Source organism: Oncorhynchus mykiss, chromosome 1, assembly GCF_057628025.1.
Source record: "Oncorhynchus mykiss isolate SJ-2025 chromosome 1, ASM5762802v1, whole genome shotgun sequence".
NCBI classification, from domain to species: domain Eukaryota; kingdom Metazoa; phylum Chordata; class Actinopteri; order Salmoniformes; family Salmonidae; genus Oncorhynchus; species Oncorhynchus mykiss.
Genome location: NC_143022.1, coordinates 21,834,877 through 21,858,747, shown reverse-complemented (window position 1 = coordinate 21,858,747; position 23,871 = coordinate 21,834,877). Strand labels below are relative to the sequence as shown.

Genomic DNA, 23,871 nt, shown 5'->3' with positions numbered 1-23,871 from the left:
CACAGACCAGACCTCCCATGGGAACGTACTGCAGACACAGACCAGACCTCCCCCTGGGCGTGTACTGCAGTCAGAGACCAGACCTCCCATGGGAACGTACTGCAGTCAGAGACCAGACCTCCCCCTGAGCGTGTACTGCAGTCACAGACCAGACCTCCCATGGGAACGTACTGCAGACACAGACCAGACCTCCCCCTGGGCGTGTACTGCAGTCAGAGACCAGACCTCCCATGGGAACGTACTGCAGTCAGAGACCAGACCTCCCCCTGAGCGTGTACTGCAGTCAGAGACCAGACCTCCCCCTGAGCGTGTACTGCAGTCAGAGACCAGACCTCCCCCTGGGCGTGTACTGCAGTCACAGACCAGACCTCCCATGGGAACGTACTGCAGACACAGACCAGACCTCCCCCTGGGCGTGTACTGCAGTCAGAGACCAGACCTCCCATGGGAACGTACTGCAGTCAGAGACCAGACCTCCCCCTGAGCGTGTACTGCAGTCACAGACCAGACCTCCCATGGGAACGTACTGCAGACACAGACCAGACCTCCCCCTGGGCGTGTACTGCAGTCAGAGACCAGACCTCCCATGGGAACGTACTGCAGTCAGAGACCAGACCTCCCCCTGAGCGTGTACTGCAGTCAGAGACCAGACCTCCCCCTGAGCGTGTACTGCAGTCAGAGACCAGACCTCCCATGGGAACGTACTGCAGACACAGACCAGACCTCCCCCTGGGCGTGTACTGCAGTCACAGACCAGACCTCCCCCTGGGCGTGTACTGCAGTCAGAGACCAGACCTCCCCCTGAGCGTGTACTGCAGTCACAGACCTGACCTCCCACTGGTGCAGTACTGCAGTCACAGACCAGACCTCCCACTGGCGCAGTACTGCAGTCAGAGACCAGACCTCCCATGGGAACGTACTGCAGACACAGACCAGACCTCCCCCTGGGCGTGTACTGCAGTCACAGACCAGACCTCCCCCTGAGCGTGTACTGCAGTCACAGACCAGACCTCCCACTGGGGCTGTACTGCAGTCAGAGACCAGACCTCCCACTGGGGCCAAACTGCATTCACAGACCAGACCTCCCACTGGGGCTGGACTGCAGTCACAGACCAGACCTCCCACTGGGGCTGTACTGCAGTCACAGACCAGACCTCCCACTGGGGCTGTACTGCAGTCACAGACCAGACCTCCCACTGGGGCTGTACTGCAGTCACAGACCAGACCTCCCACTGGGGCTGTACTGCAGTCACAGACCAGACCTCCCACTTTGGCAGTACTGCAGTCAGAGACCAGACCTCCCACTGGGGCAGTACTGCAGTCACAGACCAGACCTCCCACAGGGGCAGTACTGCAGTCACAGACCAGACCTCCCACAGGGGCAGTACTGCAGTCACAGACCAGACCTCCCACAGGGGCAGTACTGCAGTCACAGACCAGACCTCCCACAGGGGCAGTACTGCAGTCACAGACCAGACCTCCCATGGGAACGTACTGCAGTCACAGACCTGACCTCCCACTGGTGCAGTACTGCAGTCACAGACCAGACCTCCCACTGGCGCAGTACTGCAGTCACAGACCAGACCTCCCACTGGTGCAGTACTGCAGTCACAGACCAAACCTCCCACTGGCGCAGTACTGCAGTCACAGACCTGACCTCCCACTGGTGCAGTACTGCAGTCACAGACCAGACCTCCCACTGGCGCAGTACTGCAGTCACAGACCAGACCTCCCACAAGGGCAGTACTGCAGTCACAGACCAGACCTCCCACAGGGGCAGTACTGCAGTCACAGACCAGACCTCCCACAGGGGCAGTACTGCAGTCACAGACCAGACCTCCCATGGGAACGTACTGCAGTCACAGACCTGACCTCCCACTGGTGCAGTACTGCAGTCACAGACCAGACCTCCCACTGGCGCAGTACTGCAGTCACAGACCAGACCTCCCACTGGTGCAGTACTGCAGTCACAGACCAGACCTCCCACTGGCGCAGTACTGCAGTCACAGACCTGACCTCCCACAAGGGCAGTACTGCAGTCACAGACCAGACCTCCCACAGGGGCAGTACTGCAGTCACAGACCAGACCTCCCACTGGGGCCGTACTGCAGATCCATTGCTGTGCTTCTGTCTCTCCCTCTCTCTCTCTCTCTCCATTGGCAGTGCTGTGTGGGAACCCCCCCAATGTGGAGAATGCCTTTCTGATTGGCCGTAAGCGGTCCCACTATGACATTCATTCATTGGTGCGTTACCAGTGTGCCGATGGGTTCCTCCAACGTCACTCCAGACCTCCCATGGGAACGTACTGCAGTCAAAGACCAGACCTCCCACAGGGGCCGTACTGCAGTCACAGACCAGACCTCCCACAGGGGCAGTACTGCAGTCACAGACCAGACCTCCCACTGGGGCAGTACTGCAGTCACAGACCAGACCTCCCACAGTGGCAGTACTGCAGTCACAGACCAGACCTCCCACAGGGGCAGTACTGCAGTCACAGACCAGTCCTCCCACAGGGGCAGTACTGCAGTCACAGACCAGACCTCCCACTGGGGCAGTACTGCAGTCACAGACCAGACCTCCCATGGGAACGTACTGCAGTCACAGACCAGACCTCCCACAGGGGCAGTACTGCAGTCACAGACCAGACCTCCCACAGGGGCAGTACTGCAGTCACAGACCAGTCCTCCCACAAGGGCAGTACTGCAGTCACAGACCAGACCTCCCACTGGGGCAGTACTGCAGTCACAGACCAGACCTCCCATGGGAACGTACTGCAGTCACAGACCAGACCTCCACTGGGGCAGTACTGCAGTCACAATGCCGGGATACCTGGAAAATACACATTTCCTCCCCTTCTTCCCACCTTTCCTCTACTCCTTGGAGTTATTACTGATCTGATAGTTCCACATTAATGTATTAGGAATGTCATACGGACCTCTCATTTTCACCACGTGCTTCAACCATGTTTCAAATTAGCAATCAGCGATTACTTCAAGGAAGCGAAAGAAGGATTTACTGTAGTCTGCAGATGGGTTGTTGAATGGTAACTGTCTGGGGTTTAGTTAATGTACTGAGGGCTTTAGGTTTCAACTGCAGGGCTGCCATCTAGGGAATGACAGAGGAACTGCACCTTCACCCCCAGTCAACCCTCCTCATCATTCGTCTCTCATTTGTCCCCCTTCTAATCCGGCCAATGAGATGCAAGCGTGGGTGCATTCCTAACACCTGTCACACACTGTGGCCCCTAAGGCCCCTGTCCCCTCTAAGATAGTTTGTGTATGATGAAATTGCCCCTACACACTGATCTAAGGTCAATTTTGTGTTTCCCTCCTGAATAGTGAATGCTAGATTTGATGGAGCGTAAACTGATCCTAGATCTGGCCCTATGGGGAACTTCTAGCCAGAGCTGAAAGGTCAGTGAGTCAGCGTGAGGTCTCATGGGGGACAAGGGCATAAAAGGGACATGCACCCAGGCAAAGAATGACTGTGATGTACATCACTGTGAATGCTGGTAATAGACATCATATTATGACCTCATGTCCCACTCATCCATTGCTGTGCTTCTGTCTCTCCCTCTCTCTCTCTCTCTCTCCATTGGCAGTGCTGTGTGGGAACCCCCCCAACGTGGAGAATGCCTTTCTGATTGGCCGTAAGCGGTCCCACTATGACATTCATTCATTGGTGCGTTACCAGTGTGCCGATGGGTTCCTCCAACGTCACGTCCCCACGGCCAAGTGTCGTGCCAACGGCAAGTGGGACCGGCCCAAGATCATCTGTACAAAGTGTGAGTGACCAAGATCACTAAAGGGTTATGTTTTATGTCTATGGGGTTAATGCTCAAACAACAGGAGAGGAATGGACACGACAATTAGATCAGATTCAATAGGAATACAAGACTCTCCATAGAAGTTGTAGCATGTACTCTATTTTGAACAGCTTTTCATCAGATAGAGGTTGTGTGTTGATGGTAATGTCCTTTTAATGTCGATAAAACTAAGTTACAGCTCTTTTTCTGTGAGATTGACAGCCAGGGGTTTGGAGGAATGCCAGGAACACCAAGAAGAAACATTTTATTTGACCATCCTCCCATAGAGTAATAAAAGTCACTCTGCAGAACAGCATCCATCTTTCTTTATGACAGCAGGATCTTTCATATTGTAGGATGATATATTTTATGAAGTCATTAGAAATCTTATTCTCCTTTCACCTTTCATTCGTTATTATACTATTTATTCGTCTCATACTGATAATGGAATGGATTGCTGCTGTTTAAAGTGAAAATATGGAGCCTTGTTATTTGTTTTATTCCGTGCATTTTGAGTGCAATGTTGTTTTCCTGCCATCGTCGTTTGTTAGTCATCATTGTCCTGGCAAGGTAGACTTTTTGTTGGCAAACCCAAACCAGGACCAACGGATCCAATTTGGCAGCACAACATAGAAAGGAAGTGGCTTACTCAGGCCGTGAGTGGGAGAACAGTCCTATGCTAATACATGTAGAGAGCTTGGCACCCACACTGTTCAATGTAAACTAGAGTAGACACTCAGAGCTGAGTGGCTGATGTTGAGAGCTGTATATCTGTGGTGTTGACTTTTCGTTCCCCCCCTCCCTCCTCTCATATACCTCTCTCACTCTATCTCATCCTTGACTCTCCCCCGTTGCTTCCGCTCTACCTGTCACACACCCCTCTACTCCCTCTCATCCGGTCTCGCCTCTCTCTTACCCCTCACTCCTCCCCTTTCACCCCCTTTCACACCCTTCTCTCCCTCTCTCTTACCCCTCACTCCTCCCCTTTCACCCCCTTTCACACCCTTCTCTCCCTCTCTCTTACCCCTCACTCCTCCCCTTTCACCCCCTTTCACACCCTTCTCTCCCTCTCTCTTACCCCTCACTCCTCCCCTTTCACCCCCTTTCACACCCTTCTCTCCCTCTCTCTTACCCCTCACTCCTCCCCTTTCACCCCCTTTCACACCCTTCTCTCCCTCTCTCTTACCCCTCACTCCTCCCCTTTCACCCCCTTTCACACCCTTCTCTCCCTCTCTCTAGCCCGGCGAGCCCACCGCTACAGACGGCACCATGATCACAGCGGGAGATGGGAGCGTAAAAAGCACAATAAACACAGCCATGGACACAGTGAGGGAGGCCACCACGGAGGAGACCAGGGCCACAGGCACGGCCATGGACACGGAGGCCACCACGGAGGAGACCAGGGCCACAGGCACGGCCATGCTCATGCCCACATCTGAACCGAAAGCCTCCACTGCCCAAACCTCACCTCACTGCCCAATCTCCCTCTCTACTGCTCTCTACCCCCTGTCCACCCCCTCTCCTGCCCTTTTCCTGACCCCACAGCCTGGCTCCCCGAGCCAGCATGTATCATACTCAACTCTGAGGCCTGACAGCTGACTGCTAGGCCTCACTGAGACAATAACAATCCCTTTGTACTCTTTTCTTTACCTTCAACACTTTCCTTTTCTTACATTTATCCCTCCCCCTTCACGACCTACTGTCATCGAGTCAGTGAGGACCCAGGATACGGGGCTTTACTCACCTAATAAAGCTTTTGTTTACATAAACAATCGTGGAGGAGGAGGTTTAGTACAAGCTGTAAATAGTGACAACATCATTGGAATCAGAAGTCAAGGAATAGATAGATACATGCATCCATGTTTTTCCATGAGTCTTCATTCTAACACCTTTATTTTTAAGAGACTTGTTGTCTGAGTGTATTTCCCGACTTTGCTGTTTTTGGTCAGCTCTTTGTAAGACATTTGACTTAATAACCTACAACAGTTATTCTGAACAGATTGACATGCTTTGCTTTGACACTGGTGCTTGTACTGACTGAGTAGCGTTGTGTTTCAGCATCGTAAGACAGACACTTTGGACTGGGTGTACTAGGTGCACAGAGGAAAACAGAGACAACTCACAGTTAGCTTGTATCTGAGTCAACCTCACACCACTGAGGTCAAATCAAATCGAATCAAGCATCCACAGCAGTCTTTTTTTAAAGCTGAACTGGAAATGTTACTTTAATGGTTTCTTCTAACAATATCATCCTATGTGTGTTGCCTTTCTAAGTCATTCTGTGTTCCTGCTTAAGTACTAGAGGAGATTGCTAGTTGGTAGTCGAGAAACCCAACCCAGAAAAGCTGTTACCTTTGGAACTGGACAGATTGTGATTGTGAGTCTGCTTTTCCAGCTAGCTAATAGGCAATGATCCTTCATTAGAATCCTCTCATGCCTATCACCACACTCTCCTATTCCATCTGTGTCTCTAAATTGAAGGTCTGTTCATCGTCTATCTTAGAGCTCTACTTCTCTGGCCAGCTGAGGACAAATTGTTCTGTCAGACTGTCAGAGAGAGAGAGAAGGACATGTGGAGAAATAGAGAGAGAGAGAAAAAGAGAGAGGAGCAAGGAATCTGGACTCTTAATTACAGTTGTCCCCGTTCTCCAGCACATCAAACAGAGGGATGACAGGGCTCTCTGTGCAGCCGTCGGGTACAGAGCTGGGGCCATAATTAGCTTCAGAAGTACTGCTAATAGGACATGGGGCCATAAAGTCGGGATGACTACCAGAAGAGACCTGGGCTGGGGGGAGGGCAAAGAACCAGAGCTGTTGGAAAAGGCAGAGGTGGCTGGGTTCAGAGCCCAATCTCAGTGAGGGTTGTGTGGGGTTAACAGTGAAGCGACAGGACTCACAGAAGATGCTAGAAAAATTATAGATGGTTAGAAGAGATAAAGCACTTTTGTATTTCTGGACATGGAGGCAATTTGCTGTCGTTCACATTGTTTCACAATAGTACTCACTCCAGGTGTGTGTCCTGGTTTTAAACAGGTGTACTGCAGCCTGGGATAAGACCCAGCCCACCTCCTCTCTGCAGCCGCTAAAAAATGAGACACGTTTTGTTTTTCACTGCAGGGTCCGACTGATTCTCTAAAGCTCCTTTATCACCTTATGCAATTCCTCTGAGCTTACATCCCCCTCTTTCTCTTTCTTTCTCTCCTCTTTCTTTTTGCTCTCTTTCTCTCTCCCTCTCTCTCTCTCTCCCTCCCTCCCTCCTCCAGTTCTTCCCTTGTCTTTCATCCTCAGCCCTTTATCCACCTTGTCAATGACACAGATGGGGAAGAGAAAGAAAAGAGAGAGAGGCTCCATATCAGTACAATTCATCTCCCTTAAAGCATGCTTAATTAATGAAGAGGTTATCATCCTGACCTTTGTCCCTGGCTGTGATGGCAGTGGCTATGCTCTGACGGATAGGGAGCCACAGGCCTTTCACAGCACTCAAGCTCTGACGTCTTTAACATGTCAGTCTAATACCTGCTTTTTTCTATCCGTCTACTATTCCAGACATTCCAGAAAATGGATTGACTATGGGTGGGTGGGTGGGTGGGTGCTCCTTAGGCATTTAAATCAGCTGAGATTCTCATAGAGAAAGTGTGATGACTATGATTAATATGGACATAAGCAGGACAATGCGTGTCTGTCTCTCACAGTAATACGAGGGACAGAGTGGAGTGTGTGGCAGGAAGAACAAATATGAACAGAGGTGATTGGATCTCTCTCTCGCGTGACAGAACTATAAAACTATAACAAACAGAGACTCTGCTGAGAGAGAGACTGGGCTTGAATGAGGTGTGAGGTTCCAATCAGATGTTGGATATGATTAGGGAGTAGAGATGGAGTCCTGGTTGTTTTATAGGACAGTGGAGGCTGACCAACATGTCTTGCTTGGCAGGTAGTCATCCTCTCATCTAGGAAGATGTTGTTATCTCCCCACCAGACCCACTGGTTATTGCAGGCCTCCTGGAGCAATGGGTCAACTCAGATCAATGTGCTCCATGGATGGTGTGGGCCTGCTCTGATGCACACAGATATACCCTCAATCTCTGACACTCACAGACACATACTCTCTCTCTATCATAGAGACACATTCTCTCTCTCTATCATAGACACATACTCTCTCTCTATCATAGAGACACATACTCTCTCTCTCTATCATAGAGACACATTCTCTCTCTATCATAGAGACACATACTCTCTCTCTATCATAGAGACACATACTCTCTCTCTCTCTATCATAGAGACACATACTCTCTCTCTCTATCATAGAGACACATACTCTCTCTCTCTATCATAGAGACACAGACTCTCTCTCTCTATCATAGAGGCATACTCTCTATCATAGAGACACATACTCTCTCTCTCTATCATAGAGACATATACTCTCTCTCTCTATCATAGAGACACATACTCTCTCTCTATCATAGAGACACATACTCTCTCTCTCTATCATAGAGACACATACTCTCTCTCTCTATCATAGAGACACATACTCTCTCTCTCTATCATAGAGACACATACTCTCTCTCTCTATCATAGAGACACATACTCTCTCTCTCTATCATAGAGGCATACTCTCTCTCTATCATAGAGACACATACTCTCTCGCTCTATCATAGAGACACAGTATCTCTCTATCATAGAGACACATTCTCTCTCTCTATCATAGAGACACATTCTCTCTTCCCTATCTGACTCACTCTCCCACTCTCTCTCACCCTCTCTTTCTCTGACACATACACACACGCTTACACACTTTCATCATGATATACACCCTCAATTCAAACACACACACACAGCCACCCGTTTTCTCCCTCTCTTCCAGCCGCCCTCCCTCTCCAGCTCTGTAGTCTGATGGCCTGAAGGCAGACAGACGGCCGACAATGGGATCGCTGCTTCATTGTGATGAACCTTAATTATGAAGACGAGTCACTAAACAACTGAGGTCGCCCACAGCTGTCTGCTGCCACGGCACGGCATGGTCGCCCACAGCTGTCTGCTGCCACGGCACGGCATGGTCGCCCACAGCTGTCTGCTGCCACGGCACGGCATGGTCGCCCACAGCTGTCTGCTGCCACGGCACTGCATGGTCGCCCACAGCTGTCTGCTGCCACGGCACGGCATAGTCGCCCATAGCTGTCTGCTGCCACGGCACGACATGGTCGCCCACAGCTGTCTGCTGCCACGGCACGGCATAGTCGCCCATAGCAGTCTGCTGCCACGGCACGGCATAGTCGCCCATAGCTGTCTGCTGCCACGGCACGGCATAGTCGCCCATAGCTGTCTACTGGCACGGCATGGTCGCCCACAGCTGTCTGCTGCCACGGCACGACATGGTCGCCCACAGCTGTCTGCTGCCACGGCACTGCATGGTCGCCCACAGCTGTCTGCTGCCACGGCACGGCATAGTCGCCCATAGCTGTCTGCTGCCACGGCACGACATGGTCGCCCACAGCTGTCTGCTGCCACGGCACGGCATAGTCGCCCATAGCAGTCTGCTGGCACGGCATAGTCGCCCATAGCTGTCTGCTGCCACGGCACGGCATAGTCGCCCATAGCTGTCTGCTGGCACGGCACTGCATAGTCGCCCATAGCAGTCTGCTGACACGGCACGGCATAGTCGCCCATAGCTGTCTGCTGCCACGGCACGGCATAGTCGCCCACAGCTATCTGCTGCCACGGCACGGCATAGTCGCCCACAGCTGTCTGCTGCCACGGCACGGCATAGTCGCCCACAGCTATCTGCTGCCACGGCACGGCATAGTCGCCCACAGCTGTCTGCTGCCACGGCACGGCATAGTCGCCCATAGCTGTCTGCTGCCGCGGCACAGAGAGAGAGAGAGAGAGAGGGTGGGAGAAATCCATTTCACTTGCTTTGGCAATGTAAACATATGAGCGGGAGTGGGAGAGTAGTGGGATACTGCTTAATTAGAACTGCATCAGTGTGGTGTCTCTGCACTCTGCACGGTTGGCAAACTGTGTGTGTGTGGATGAGTAGATGCGCAGTCAGGTAGCGTGTGATTGGATCAGAGTTTGGAATAATATGAGCAGAGGAGAAGTTCAGTTTCTGTCATCTGTCTCAGGTAGCAATAGACAAACAGCCTGAGAGGAAGAAAACTCTGTTAGCATTCTGAAGCACAAGCTGTAATGAGACGTTAACCTTGCCCTTTTGTATTTACGTTGTTCTGGGAGTGAGAGGAGGAGGACAGGAGCGAGGCAGGAGCGGAGAGGAGAAGGGAGAGAGCACTGCCCTCTATTTAATCTGGGCTGGAAACATCCATCAATGACTACATACACTGCTTTAGTATGATCAACGTGTGTATCTCATCAACATCTCCTCTCCTCCTCTCCTGTCCTCATTTCACTCCTCTCCTCCTCCCCTCCCCTCCCCTCAGTGCTGGTGTCCAGCAGCTCATTGAGGGCAGTTAATCCTGACACTAAACCCCAACACCACACGACTCTCTACTGTAGCTCACCCTCATCTTTCTACCATGCTGCTGGTGAATCAGATGACAGCTCTGTAGCAACAGAGGCATTAAAGCCACCGCTGTGTCAGTTCTGTCTCCAGCCCCTCCAGCAAAAGAAGACTCAGCGTAGCGGCAGTCCCGTGCTGAGGACACCTGCTTTCTGACTGCTAGAGAGTAGCATCACCTGTTATGGTATTAACCCTACGAGAGGAGAATGACATTCACTCTATGAGCCTGAGAAGCTGTGGTAGATGTGATTGTTTTTATCAGATCATTTTTGCTAGACACCACCCATATCAGATGTTAAACTTCATACATCGACAAGCTGATCAGAGTGGGGAATAACTATTGAATCTGTTGGAGATGAGGTGCGTACTGGCAGCAGAAAAGTCAGGTGCAGGAGAGCGAAAACTGATTTACAACGGTGTCGGTGTGTTTAATCAACATAAATCACCGTCAACAGAACAATACAATAAATCGGTCAAACAAAACCCGGTAATAGAAACAATTATGGACAAGGACATGGGGAAGAACAGAGGGTTAAATACACAACATGTAATTGATGGAATTGGAATCAGTTGTGATGACAAGACAAGACAAAACAAATGGAAAATGAAAAGTGGATCAGCGATGGCTAGAAGGTCAGTGACTTCGACCGCCGAACGCCTCATGAACAAGGAGAGGGACCTACTTCGGTGGAAGTCGTGACAGCCGCGCGTCGACACCTGTCTCGGGGAATACCCGGAGGGCGAGGCGACGGGCGATCCGAACGAAGACGGTGGAACTCCTGCAGCATTGAAGGGTCTAACACGTCCTCGCCCGGAACCCAGCACCTCTCCTCCGGACCGTACCCCTCCCACTCCACGAGATACTGAAGGCCTCTCGCCCGACGCCTCAAATCTAGTATGGAGCGAACGGAGTACACCGGGGCCCACCCAATGTTCACCGGCCTGAGGAAAGACACATGGAACGAGGGGTTAATACAGTAATCAGGTGGAAGCTGTAACCTATAACAAACCTTGTTCACACTCCTCAGGACTTTAAATGGCCCTACAAACCGCGGACCCAGCTTCCAGCAGGGCAGGCGGAGGGGCTGGTTTCGGGTCGAGAGCCAGACCCGGTCCCCCAGTGCGAACACCGGGGCCTCACTGCGGTGGCGATCTGCGTTCTCCTTTTGGAGCCTCACGGCCTGCTGAAGGTGAACACGGCCAGCTTCCCATGTCTCCTCCGCACGCCTGAACCAGTCGTCCACCGCAGGAACCTCAGTCTGACTCTGATGCCAAGGCACCAGAAACGGCTGGTACCCCAGTACGCACGGGAAGGGAGAAAGGTTAGTGGAAGAGTGGCGAAGCGAGTTCTGTGCCATCTCGGCCCAGGGAAGGAACGCCGCCCACTCCCCCGGCCGGTCCTGGCAATAGGACCGCAGAAACCTGCCCACACCCTGGTTCCCTCTCTCCACCTGTCCATTACTCTTGGGGTGAACCCCTGAAGTAAGGCTGATCGAGACCCCAGACGTTCCATGAACGCCTTCCAGACCCTAGACGTGAACTGAGGACCCCGATCAGACACTATATCCTCAGGCACCCCGTAGTGCCGGAAGACGTGTGTTAACAAGGCCTCCGCTGTCTGTAGGGCTGTAGGGAGACCGGGCAGAGGGAGGAGACAACAGGACTTAGAGAAACGATCCACAACGACCAGGATTGCAGTGTTACCCTGTGAGGGTGGAAGATCAGTCAGAAAATCCACCGACAGGTGCGACCAAGGCCGCTGTGGAACGGGTAAGGGGTGTAGCTTACCTCTGGGCAGGTGCCAAGGAGCCTTACACTGGGTGCACACTGAGCAGGAAGAAACATAAACCCTCACGTCCTTAGACAAGGTAGGCCACCAGTACCTCCCGCTCAAACAGAGCATTGTCCGACCGATCCCAGGATGACCAGAGGAGGGTGACGTGTGGGCTAAATAGATCAACCGGTCACGAACAGCAGACGGGATGTACAGACGCCCAGCGGGACACTGGACAGGAGCGGGCTCTGCACGTAACGCCTGCTCAATGTCCGTGTCCAGCTCTCACACTACCAGGCAGGAGGCTGGGAGTATGGGAGTGGGATCCATGGGCCGCTCCTCTGTGTCATACAGCTGGGACAATGCGTCTGCCTTAGTGTTCTGAGAGCCTGGTCTGTGGGAAAGGGTAAACACAAAACGGGTGAAAAACATGGCCCACCTTGTCTGGCGAGGGTTCAGTCTCCTCGCCGCCCGGATGTACTCCAGATTGCGGTGGTCAGTCCAGATGAGAAAAGGGTGTTTAGCCCCCTCAAGCCAATGTCTCCACGCCTTCAAGGCCTTGACGACAGCCAACAACTCCCGGTCCCCCACGTCATAGTTTCGCTCCGCCGGGCTGAGCTTCTTCGAGAAGAAGGCACAGGGGCGGAGCCTCGGTGGCATTCCCAAGCGCTGAGAGAGCACAGCTCTTATCCCAGCCTCGGACACGTCCATCTCCACTATGAACGCCAAAGAGGGATCCGGATGGGCCATCACGGGAGCCGAGGTAAACAGAGCCCTCACATGACTAAAAGCCCTGTCCGCCTCGGCCGACCACCGCAAACGTACCGGGCCCCCCTTCAGCAGTGTGGTAATGGGAGCCGCTACCTGACCAAAACCCTGGATAAATCTCTGGTAGTAGTTGCCTTTAACGTGGTGGGAGTCGGCCAATTACGCACGGCTGCAATGCGGTCACTCTCCATCTCCACCCCTGAGGTGTAAATGTGATACCCTAGGAAGGAGACGGACTGCTGGAAGAACAGGCATTTCTCAGCCTTGGCGTATAGGTCATGCTCCAACAGGCGACCAAGCACCCTGCGCACCAGACATGCTCGGCGCGTGTAGCGGAGTATATCAAAATGTCATCAATATATACCACTACACCCTACCCTTGCAGGTCCCTGAAAATCTCGTCTACAAAGGCTTGGAAGACTTTAAGGCATGATGAGGTACTCATAGTGCCCTGAGGTGGTACTGAAAGCCGTTTTCCACTCTTCTCCCTCACGGATACGCACCAGGTTGTAAGTGCTCCTGAGATCTAGTTTGGTGAAGAAGCACGCCCCGTGCATTGACTCAATCGCTGTGTTTATGAGCGGTAGCGGGGAACTATACCTAACAGTGATCTGATTCAGACCCCGATAGTCAATGCACAGGCGCAGACCTCCCTCCTTCTTCACAAAAAAGAAACTCGAGGAGGCGGGTGAAGTGGAGGACCGAATGTACCCCTGAAGCAGGGATTCAGAGACATATGTTTCCATAGCCTCCATCTCCGCCTGTGAGAGGGGATACACGTGACTCCTGGGAAGTGCAGCATCTACCAGGAGATTTATCGCACAATCGCCCCGTCGATGGGGTGGTAATTGAGTCGCCTTCTTTTTAGAAAGGCGAGAGCCAAATCGGCATATTCAGGGAGAATGCGCACGGTGGAGACCTGGTCTGGACTTTCCACCGTAGTAGCACCAACAGAAACCCCTAAACACCTCCCAGAGCACTCTCGCGACCACCCCGTGAGAGCCCTCTTTTTCCAAGAAACAGGGGTTATGACAAGCTAACCAGGCTAGGCCCAGCACCACGGGAAACGCAGGAGAGTCAATAAGGAAGAGACTAATTCTCTCCTTGTGACCCCCCTTCGTCACCATGCCCAGAGGAGCGGTGACCTCCCTAATCAAAACAGACCCTAATGGTCGACTTTCTAAGGCGTGAACGGGGAAGGGCACAGCCACGGGAAAAATGGGGATCCCTAAACAATGGGCTAACGCTCTATCAATAAAATTCCCAGCCGCGCCTGAATCGACGAGCACCTTATGCTGGGAATGCGGGGAAAACTCAGGGAAAGTGACATACACAAACATATGTGCAACAGAGGGCTCTGGGGGAGAGTGGTGCCGGCTCACCTGGGGTGACACCAGAACGCCCTGCCTGCTGCCTCAATCCTCAGAGGAACCATCCCAGCACCAACCGGCGGTCCAGCGGTCCATCCGGCTGGACAACCAGCAGGTTGTCCAGCCGGATGGATAGGTCTACCAGCTGGTCGAACATGAGGGTGGTATCTCTGCAGGCCAGCTCCCGACGGACGTCCCCACTCAGACTGCAGCGGTAATGGTCGAACAGGGCCCTGTCGTTCCATCCCGCGCCGGCAGCCAGGGTCCTAAACTCCAGGGCGAACTCCTCGTTTCCTGCCTCAGATGGAAGAACTCCTCAAACTGGTCCAATGCCGCATCTCCCTCTCTCCACACGGCGTTGGCCCACTCCAGGGCTTTCCCGGTGAGGCACGAGATGAGGGCGGACACCCTCTCATGGCCCTGCAGAGCCGGGTGGACGGTGGCCAGGTATAGGTCCAATTGTAGAAGGAACCACTGGCAGTTCGCAGCCTTCCAGTCATATTCCTGGGGCAGGGAGAGACGAATCCCACTGGGACCAGGAGGAAGAGGGGTGCTCAGGGGAGACCCCGGTTGTGCTGGTGGAGGCGCTGGAAGAACTCCCTGTCTCTCCCAGCGGTCCATTGTCTGGACAACACGGTCCATGGCGGTGCCAAGATGGTGGAGCATTTCTGCGTGCTCCCGGACGCGCTCCTCCACCCCTAATACCCGGGGTACCTGCTCCTGCTGACTCCATAGTTTTGTGTAGTGAGGTGCGTACTGGCAGCAGAGAAGTCAGGCGCAGGAGAGCGACAACTGATTTACAACGGTGTCGTTTAATCAACATAAATCACCGTCAACAGAACAATACAATAAATGGGTCAAACAAAACCCGGTAATACCAGCATACCGTGCAACAAGCACTACAAGAAACAATTACGGACAAGGACATGGGGAGAACAGAGGGTTAAATACACAACATGTAATTGATGGAATTGGAACCAGGTGTGATGGAAGACAAGACAAAACCAATGGAAAATGAAAAGTGGATCAGTGATGGCTAGAAGGTCGGTGACTTCGACCGCCGAACGCCACCCGAACAAGGAGAGGGACCAACTTCGGCAGAAGTTGTGACAGCACTGCAGACAGACAGCTCATTCATTTCATGGTTAGTCTGTCTGAGGTACTGTTAGAGTGTCTGTGAGACTGGCAGCACAAATTGATAGGTCTAATGTATATTGCTGACTGGTACCTAACCTACCTGTCCTCAGTGTCTTTGCAAGCTGACTTTTTGAACTTCTTCATTTCCTGGTTTGTTTTTGAGTTGCCAGACACTATTCTCTGTCCCTCCCTGTGTGTTTTTAATCTACTCCAAAACAACATTGTGTGTGTTTGTGTGACTGTTTTGACCCTAAGATCAATTCCTTCTGTTTTACATGATATTCCCATAGCAGAGAAATGGTAACCCATAGCTGCCAAGCACTGGGTATTCATTAGTTATGTGAACTAACTATGTTGGCATCCTAATTGATGTACAATCCCCTTACTAGACCAGAATTTGTTTAATCTGGAGTGTTGAAATGATTTCTAAGAATTAGCAGTGAAGAGCTTATTTACCCCTTTTTGTATGTGGTTACATACAGGACAGCGTTACATACTGTTAATTAACTGAGCTAACATTTTGTCACTGTCAAGAAACCAGCACTTGCTCTGAGGAAGAAAGCTACAAACTGAGAGAATGGGAAACGAGGGGTCCAGTCCCATAGCAGCCAAGACCACAAATCACTCCTCTTCTCCTCTCGTCCTTTCCTCCTCTCTGTGATGTAAATACTGTGTGGGATTTTTTTTTATCATTTTGAACTCTGGGTGTGTTTGTTGCTTAGACTCGCTGGACCATATTCATACAGTCTCAGTTCCCAACGCTCCGTTCACCAGACAGATGGGAGAGACACAACACTGTTGTTATGCCGCTGCTGCCACATCATTAAAATGAGAGGATCAACACTTCCTTTGGTGAGCCTAAAGTGACACATTACAGTTCTGACACAACAGCGCCTCCCCCAGTATGCAGCAGCGCTACAAGGACTATAGTACAAGCACAGATACGTTGTGTGATGATCTTGATGATGAGACAGACTGTGTGAATCTGGTCCTCAAGTATTCATCCATATTTATTGATGTTCTTATAGATTCCAGTCTTATCATATTGTATGATATTCTTTACAAGACAAATGATCATTAAAAAACTTTGATTGGATCCGTTATATGGCTGTGTGTGTGGTTATATAAATTTTGGGACGTTGGTCTGATACTGTACACCACAGTCAATGATGCACTTTGTGGCCCTGGTGATCAGATCCATGGTAAGATATGGTAAATTGAGTCTTTTCATCTTATGTTGGCATGCAAGTTTTTTGAAAGATACAAAATCAGAAATTCTGTATTGTAAAACCAACACTTAAATGTTTTTTCATTGAAATATATCTCCTACATTCCTTCATAAATATATATATTTTATTTAACTTTTTTTGACAATAAACGAAACATGCATAGACAAAAACAATAGGCAACTTAACATCTACACACATACGTCTCAACAAACAATGACATAACACTAGCTCAGATCCACATGTTCCCACCGTATCCACACCAATGCTTGTAAGACTCTGCCCCATATGACTTCATATTGTGTTATGTTGTTTCTGTTTGTAGACAGATTTGATCAATATTTAAATAAAGCATTTGATTCTTCCATTCTCTTAACGTTGGAGTATCAATTGACTTCCAGTGTTTAAGTAATAGCTTCCTCAATATAAGTGATGAAAATAATATTGTCCACCTAGCCACCAAGCTAGAATTCGTAACATATCATACGTTTTGGTAATGAAACATATTGTACGTTTTTCAAATCATGACATATTGTACATTTTGCAAATTTGTAACATATAATACGAATTGTAATTTGTAAGATTTCATACGAAATGGGTGATGGGCATCCACAAATTAAAACATAACATATGAAACGTAACGTATCATACCAAATGGAGTCTTGGATTTGCGTACATAATAATATGAAATGCTCTGAGAAATGCTCTGCTCTGATAACATTTTTAAGTTGCATATATTTGAAAATGTCTACATTGGTGTAACGGTTTTCTTGAGTTGAAGGAGAGGCAGACCAAAGCGCAGCGTGGTTATTTTGATTCATGTTTAATAAAAAGATAAACACGAACACTACAAAACAAGAAACGTAGCGTGAAAACCTAAACAGCCTATTCTGGTGCAAACTAACACAGTGACAGGAACAGAGGGGCAGCTCGGAACAGAGGGGCAGCTCTGGCGCCTCTGGGCTGAGGGGCTCTGGCGCAGCGCTGAACGGGCGGGAGACTCCGGCTGCGCTGGAGAGGAGGAAGGCTCTAGCAGTGCTGGACAGGCGGGAGACTCCGGCAGCGATGGAGAGGAGGAAGGCTCCGGCAGCACTGGACAGGAGGGAGCACCTGTAGGGATGAGACGGAGAGACAGCCTGGTGCGGGGGGCTGCCACCGGAGGGCTGGTGCGTGGAGGTGGTATTGGATAGACCGGACCGTGCAGGCGCACTGGAGCTCTTGAGCACCGAGCCTGCCCAACCTTACCCGGTTGAATGCTCCCAGTAGCCCTGCCAGTGCGGTGAGGTGGAATAGCCTGCACTGGGCTATGCAGGCGAACCGGGGACACCGTGCGCAAGGCTGGTGCCATGTAAGCTGGCCCAAGGAGACGCACTGGGGACCAGATGCGTAGAGCCGGCTTCATGGCACTTGGCTCGATGCTCACTCTAGCCCGGCCGATACGCGGAGCTGGTATGTACCGCACCGGGCTATGCACCCGCACTGGGGACACCGTGCACTCCACCGCATAACACGGTGCCTGCCCGGTCTCTCTCGCCCCCCGGTAAGCACAGGAAGTTGGTGCAGGTCTCCTACCTGGCTTCGCCACACTTCCTGTGTGCCTCCCCCCAATACATTTTTGGGGCTGACTCTCGGGCTTCCATCCACGCCGCCGTGCTGCCTCCTCATAGCAGCGCCTCTCTGCCTTCGCCGCCTCCAGCTCTTCTTTGGGGCGGCGATATTCTCCAGGCTGTGCCCAGGGTCCTTTTCCGTCCAATTCGTCCTCCCATGTCCATTCCTCCTCGTGCTGCTCCTGCTGCCGCTTATCCGGCTGCACCTTGGAGCGGCGACACTCCCCTGGTTTTGCCCAGGGTCCTCTCCCGTCGAGGATTTCTTCCCAAGTCCAGAAGTCTTTATTTCGCTGCTCCTGCTGCTGCCCGTTACCACGCTGCTTGGTCCTGTTGTGGTGGGTGATTCTATTGTATGCGCCCTGTATGTTGGGGGGACCGTTTTGTTCGCCGGAGAATAAATGTACGATATACTGAACCCTGCTCTCTGCGTCTGATTCCAACCCATCACTCCTAGTATCCCGTTACAGAATCCCGCACCAGGCTGTCTCTCCGTCTCATCCCTACAGGTGCTCCCGCCTGTCCAGTGCTGCCGGAGCCTTCCTCCTCTCCAGCGCTGCCGGAGTCTCCCGCCTGTCCAGCGCTGCTAGAGCCTTCCTCCTCTCCAGCTCAGCCGGAGTCTCCCGCCCATTCAGCGCTGCCGGAGTCTCCCGCCTGTCCGGCGCTGCCGGAGTCTCCCGCCTGTCCGGCGCTGCCGGAGTCTGAGGCGCCAGAGCCCCTCAGCCCAGAGGTGCCAGAGCTGCCCTCTGTTCCGAGCTGCCCCTCTGTTCCGAGCTGCCCCTCTGTTTCCGTGTCTGTGTTTTTCACCACACGGTACTGTTTTGGGTTTCGTTCATTCCACGTTTATTGTTTTTGTTACTCTGTTGAATGGTGGTTTTCATATGTGTATTCTCCGGACTATTTGGTCCTGTGTTTGGGCTGGTCTATTGTATGTTGGCGGGACCGTTTTGTTCGCCTGAGAATAAATTTATGATATACTGCGCCTGATTCCAACCCACCACTCCTAGTATCCCATGTCAGTCCAAAGTTGCTTTTTAATTCAGAACAATATCTGCTTCCTTTGTGGTGCTTGTAAGGGTTTTAGAGAAAGACCAAGGACAGCTTTGTACAAAGCAAAACTAAACCGGCTTTGGGGCAAATGTATATATATACAAAAGTATGTAGACACCCCTTGAAAATATATATTATGTGGGCACAATGACTAACGGGAACAACATGTCTGTGTAAATATTTGTCTCTTTGTGTTTTAGTCTTACTATTAATCCATGAAATTGCCTGAACCTCCCCCAAGGTAAATGTATGTAAATAGTACATGCAAAGTCAGTAATTTGTGTTGTTCAAGCCTAGAGCAACCCATTTTCTCCAATTATGTGAGAATCAAGGTTGTGAATATTTAACATGCTCCTACAGTGTTGTTTGCTATTGTTTTTCGGTCCTGCATACAACCTGTATCTTTGCAAAGAGTAAAGAGTGTTTTTTTCAAAGGAATACATATCTCCAATGCAGAACTAAAACTGATAGTTGTTGAAAGTTGTTGAAAGTTGTTGTGAAACTCCCTCCAGACTTCTGCTGAAAGTAGAGAAAGGGGAGGGAGAGAGAGCAGGAAAGAGACTGCCCCACTGGGCACACACTGGTTGAATCAACGTTGTTTTCCCGGCATTTCAATGAAATTGCATTGAACCAACATGGAATAGACGTTGAACTGACGTCTGTGCCGTGTGTGTGTGTGTGTGGGGGGGGGGGTGTTGTGGGTATCTGTGTTTGTGTTTCATAAAGCACAATTGTTGTCTTATCTCCTTTGACAGATATCACAAGTTTTCTGAAACATCCGCAAAATGGCAAACAGAAGATACCCAGTAACAAGCACATCCAACAATGCATAGGAAAAAGCTGATGTGTTCCAAGAACAATTGCCTCTCCTGTCTTTGTACTGCTTGACACCTCTCTCTCCCCATCTAGTTTTGGCCTCCTCTGTCCTGCATTGAGGCTTACCATTGATGCCTCAACAATGTACCTATCTACAGCACATACTGCCTCTGTGTTTTCAATGGATAATTATTTCAATGTTTTTTTCAGGGATTTCTGAAAGATTCTAAAGCGTGTGTGATGTTTGGTGGGCTGTGTGAGTTCCAAGGACACGCAGAAATCATTAGGACGACTGCTGAAGAGTTTACTTAATGAAGTATCGAACGTGACCTTCACTTCTCCATCCACACAATAACAGCTTTGGGTTTGTGTTCGTATTCTCCTCTGAACAGAAACAGGATCCCCATTAGCTGCTGTCTTCCTGGAGTCCAAACAAATTAAGGCAAAAACGAATTTATGTATCATATAGCATTATTATACTACTAAATATCTACAATACAAATGTTACAATACCACCATACACACAGTACCAGTCAAACGTTTGGACACACCTACTCATTCAAGGGTTTTTCTTTATTTAGACTATTTCCTAGAATAATAGTGAAGACATCAACACTATGAAATAACGCGTACAGAATCATAGAGTAACCAAAAAGGTGTTAAACAAGTCAAAATATATTTTATATTTGAAATTCTTAAAAGTAGTACCCTTTCCCTTGATTACAGCTTTGCACACTCTTTGCACACTCTCAACCAGCTTCATGAGGTAGTAACCTGGAATGCATTTCAATTAACAGGTGTGCCTTGTTGAAAGTTAATTTGTAGAAATTCTTTCCTTCTTAATGCATTTGAGCCAATCAGTTGTGTTGTGACAAGGTAGGGGTGATTTACAGAAGATAGCCCTATTTGGTAAAAGACCAAGTCCATATTATGGCAAGAACAGCTCAAATAAGCAAAGAGAAATGACATTCCATCATTACTTTAAGACATGAAGGTAAGTCAATACGGAATATTTCAATAACTTTGATAGTTTCTCATGATGACTGCCACAGGAAAGGAATACCCAGAGTTGCCTCTGCTGCAGAGGATAAGTTCATTAGAGTAACCTGCATCAGAAAATGCTGGCCAAATAAATGCAGACACATCTCAACATCAACTGTTCAGAGGAGACTGAGTGAATCAGGCCTTCATGGTTGAAATTGCTGCAAAGAAACCACTACTAAAGGACACCAATAATAAGAAGAGACTTGTTTGGGCCAAGAAACCAGAGCAATAGACAGTGGAAATCTGTCTTTGGTCTGATGAGTCTAAATTGGAGTCTTTGTGAGACGCAGAGTAGGTGAACTGATGATCTCTGCATGTGTGGTTCCCACAGTGAAGCATGGAGGAGGAGGTGTGATGGTGTGGGGTTGCTTTGCTGGTGACATTGTCTATAATTTCTTAATTTATTTAGAATTCAAGGCATACTAAACCAGCATGGCTACCACAGCATCCTGCAGTGATACGCCATTGCATCAGGTTTGCTCTTAGTGGGACTGTCGTTTGTTTTTCAACAGAACAATGACCCAACCCACCTTCAGGCTGTCTAAGGGCTATTTGACCAAGAAGGAGAGTGATGGAGTGCTGTATCAGATGACCTGGCCTCCACAAACCCAATTGAGATGGTTTTGGATGAGTTAGACTGTGGATTGAAGGAAAAGCAGCAAACAAGTGCTGAACATGAATCATGTACTGTAGCTGTTGGGGCCTGTGGAACATACAGTATACCTCTGTAGTCCATATGGTACAATTGAAGTTGGAAGTTTACATACACCTTTACCAAATACATTTAAACTCTGTTTTTCACAATTCCTGACATTTAATCTGAGTAAAAATTCCCTGTCTTAGGTCAGTTAGGATCACCTCTTTATTTTAAGAATGTAAAATGTCAGAATAATAGTAGAAAGAATTATTTATGTCAGCTTTTATTTCTTTCATCTCATTCCCAGTGGGTCAGAAGTTTACATACACTCAATTAGTATTTGGTAGCAGTGCCTTTAAATTGTTTAACTTGGGTCAAACGTTTCGGGTAGCCTTCCACAAGCTTCTCACAATAAGTTGGGTGAATTTTGGCCCATTCCTACTGACATAGCTGGTGTAACTGAGTCAGGTTTTTAGGCCTCCTTACTCGCACACGCTTTTTCAGTTCTGCCCACAAATGTTCTATAGGATTGAGGTCAGGGCTTTGTGATGGCCACTCCAATACCTTGACTTTGTTGTCCTTAAGCCATTTTGCTACAACTTTGGAAGTATGCTTGGGGTCATTGTCCACTTGGAAGACCCAAGACCAAGCTTTAACTGATGTCTTGAGATGTTGCTTCAAAATATCCACATAATTGTCCCTCCTCATGATTGTTTACTGGTGCACTATTTTGTGAAGTGCACCAGTCCCTCCTGCAGCAAAGAACCCCCACACATGATACTGCCACCCCCGTGCTTCACGGTTGGGATGGTGTTCTTCAGCTTGCAAGCGTCCCACTTTTTCCTCCAAACATAACGATGGTCATTATGGCCAAACAGTTCTATTTTTGTTTCATCAGACCAGAGGACGTTTCTCCAAAAAGTACAATCTTTGTCTCCATGTGCAGTTTGCAAACCGTAGTCTGACTTTTTTTATGGCTGTTTTGGAGCAGTGGCTTCTTCCTTGCTGAGCGGCCTTTCAGGTTATGTCGATGTAGGACTCGTTTTACTGTGGCTTTAGTTACTTTTGTACCTGTTTCCTCCAGCATCTTCACAAGGTATTTTGCTGTTGTTCTGGGATTGATTTTACCTTTTCGCACCAAAGTACGTTAATCTCTAGGAGACAGAACGCGTCCTTCCTGAGCGGTATGACGGCTGCGTGGTCCCATGGTGTTTATACTTGCGCACTATTGTTTGTACAGATGAACGTGGTACCTTCAGGCATTTGGAAATTGCTCCCAAGGATGAACCAGACTTGTGAAGGTCTACAATTTATTTTCTGAGGTCTTTGCTGATTTCTTTTGCTTTTCCCATGATGTCAAGTAAAGAGGCACTGAGTTTGAAGGTAGGCCTTGAAATACATCCACATCAAATTATGTCAATTAGCCTATCAGAAGCTTCTAAAGCCATTACATTATTTTCTGGAATTTTCCAAGCTGTTTAAAGGCACAGTCAACTTAGTGTATTGTAACTTCTGAACTACTGGAATTGTGATACAGTGAATTATAAGTGAAATAATCTGTCTGTAAACAATTGTTGGAAAAATGACTTGTGTCATGCACACAGTAGATGTCCTAACCGAATTGCCAAAACTATAGTTTGTTAACAAGATATTTGTGGGTGGTTGAAAAAAGAGTTTTAATGACTCCAACCTAAGTGTATCTAAACTTCTTACTTTAACTGTATGTTTGCATACCTGAAGCATTGATACTAAGGCAGCTTATATTGTGGTTTTCTTGTGAATGAGAAATTAGGCCCTTGTTCCCATTTCTGTTTGTTTTACTGAAGGTGGGTTTTAACAGGATGTTCTACATACACCATCCACAACCTAACCCTACAGAGATGGTATGTAGATTCGTGTTTCATCCTAACTCACTGCTTGTGATCTTTGAAATGACTTGGCACTGAGATCAGTGTATAACAAAGAGCATCCTCTAATCACGCTAATCTTGTTTAAGTGTCTGTACATTGGCCATTTGGCAACCATGGACAATCAACAGGGACCTTTGACATCATCCCCCAGTGTCTCACTAATACCTCCAAAGTTTAGCAACACAAACAATATACAAATACATTTACTCTTCTCTC

General features: G+C 49.4%; 1 protein-coding gene across 1 annotated transcript in view; it reads left to right on the top strand.

The window, feature by feature from the left end:
* LOC110532063 (neurocan core protein) overlaps window positions 1–16,471 on the top strand; it is a 265,380-nt gene extending 248,909 nt beyond the window's left edge. Inside the window, exons 15-16 of the mRNA XM_036967166.2 lie at window positions 3,602–3,784; window positions 5,045–16,471. Coding sequence (XP_036823061.2) covers window positions 3,602–3,784; window positions 5,045–5,244 — 383 coding nt within the window. The 3' untranslated portion in view covers window positions 5,245–16,471. The remainder of the gene's footprint in view (window positions 1–3,601; window positions 3,785–5,044) is intronic.
* The last annotated feature ends 7,400 nt before the right edge of the window (window positions 16,472–23,871 follow it).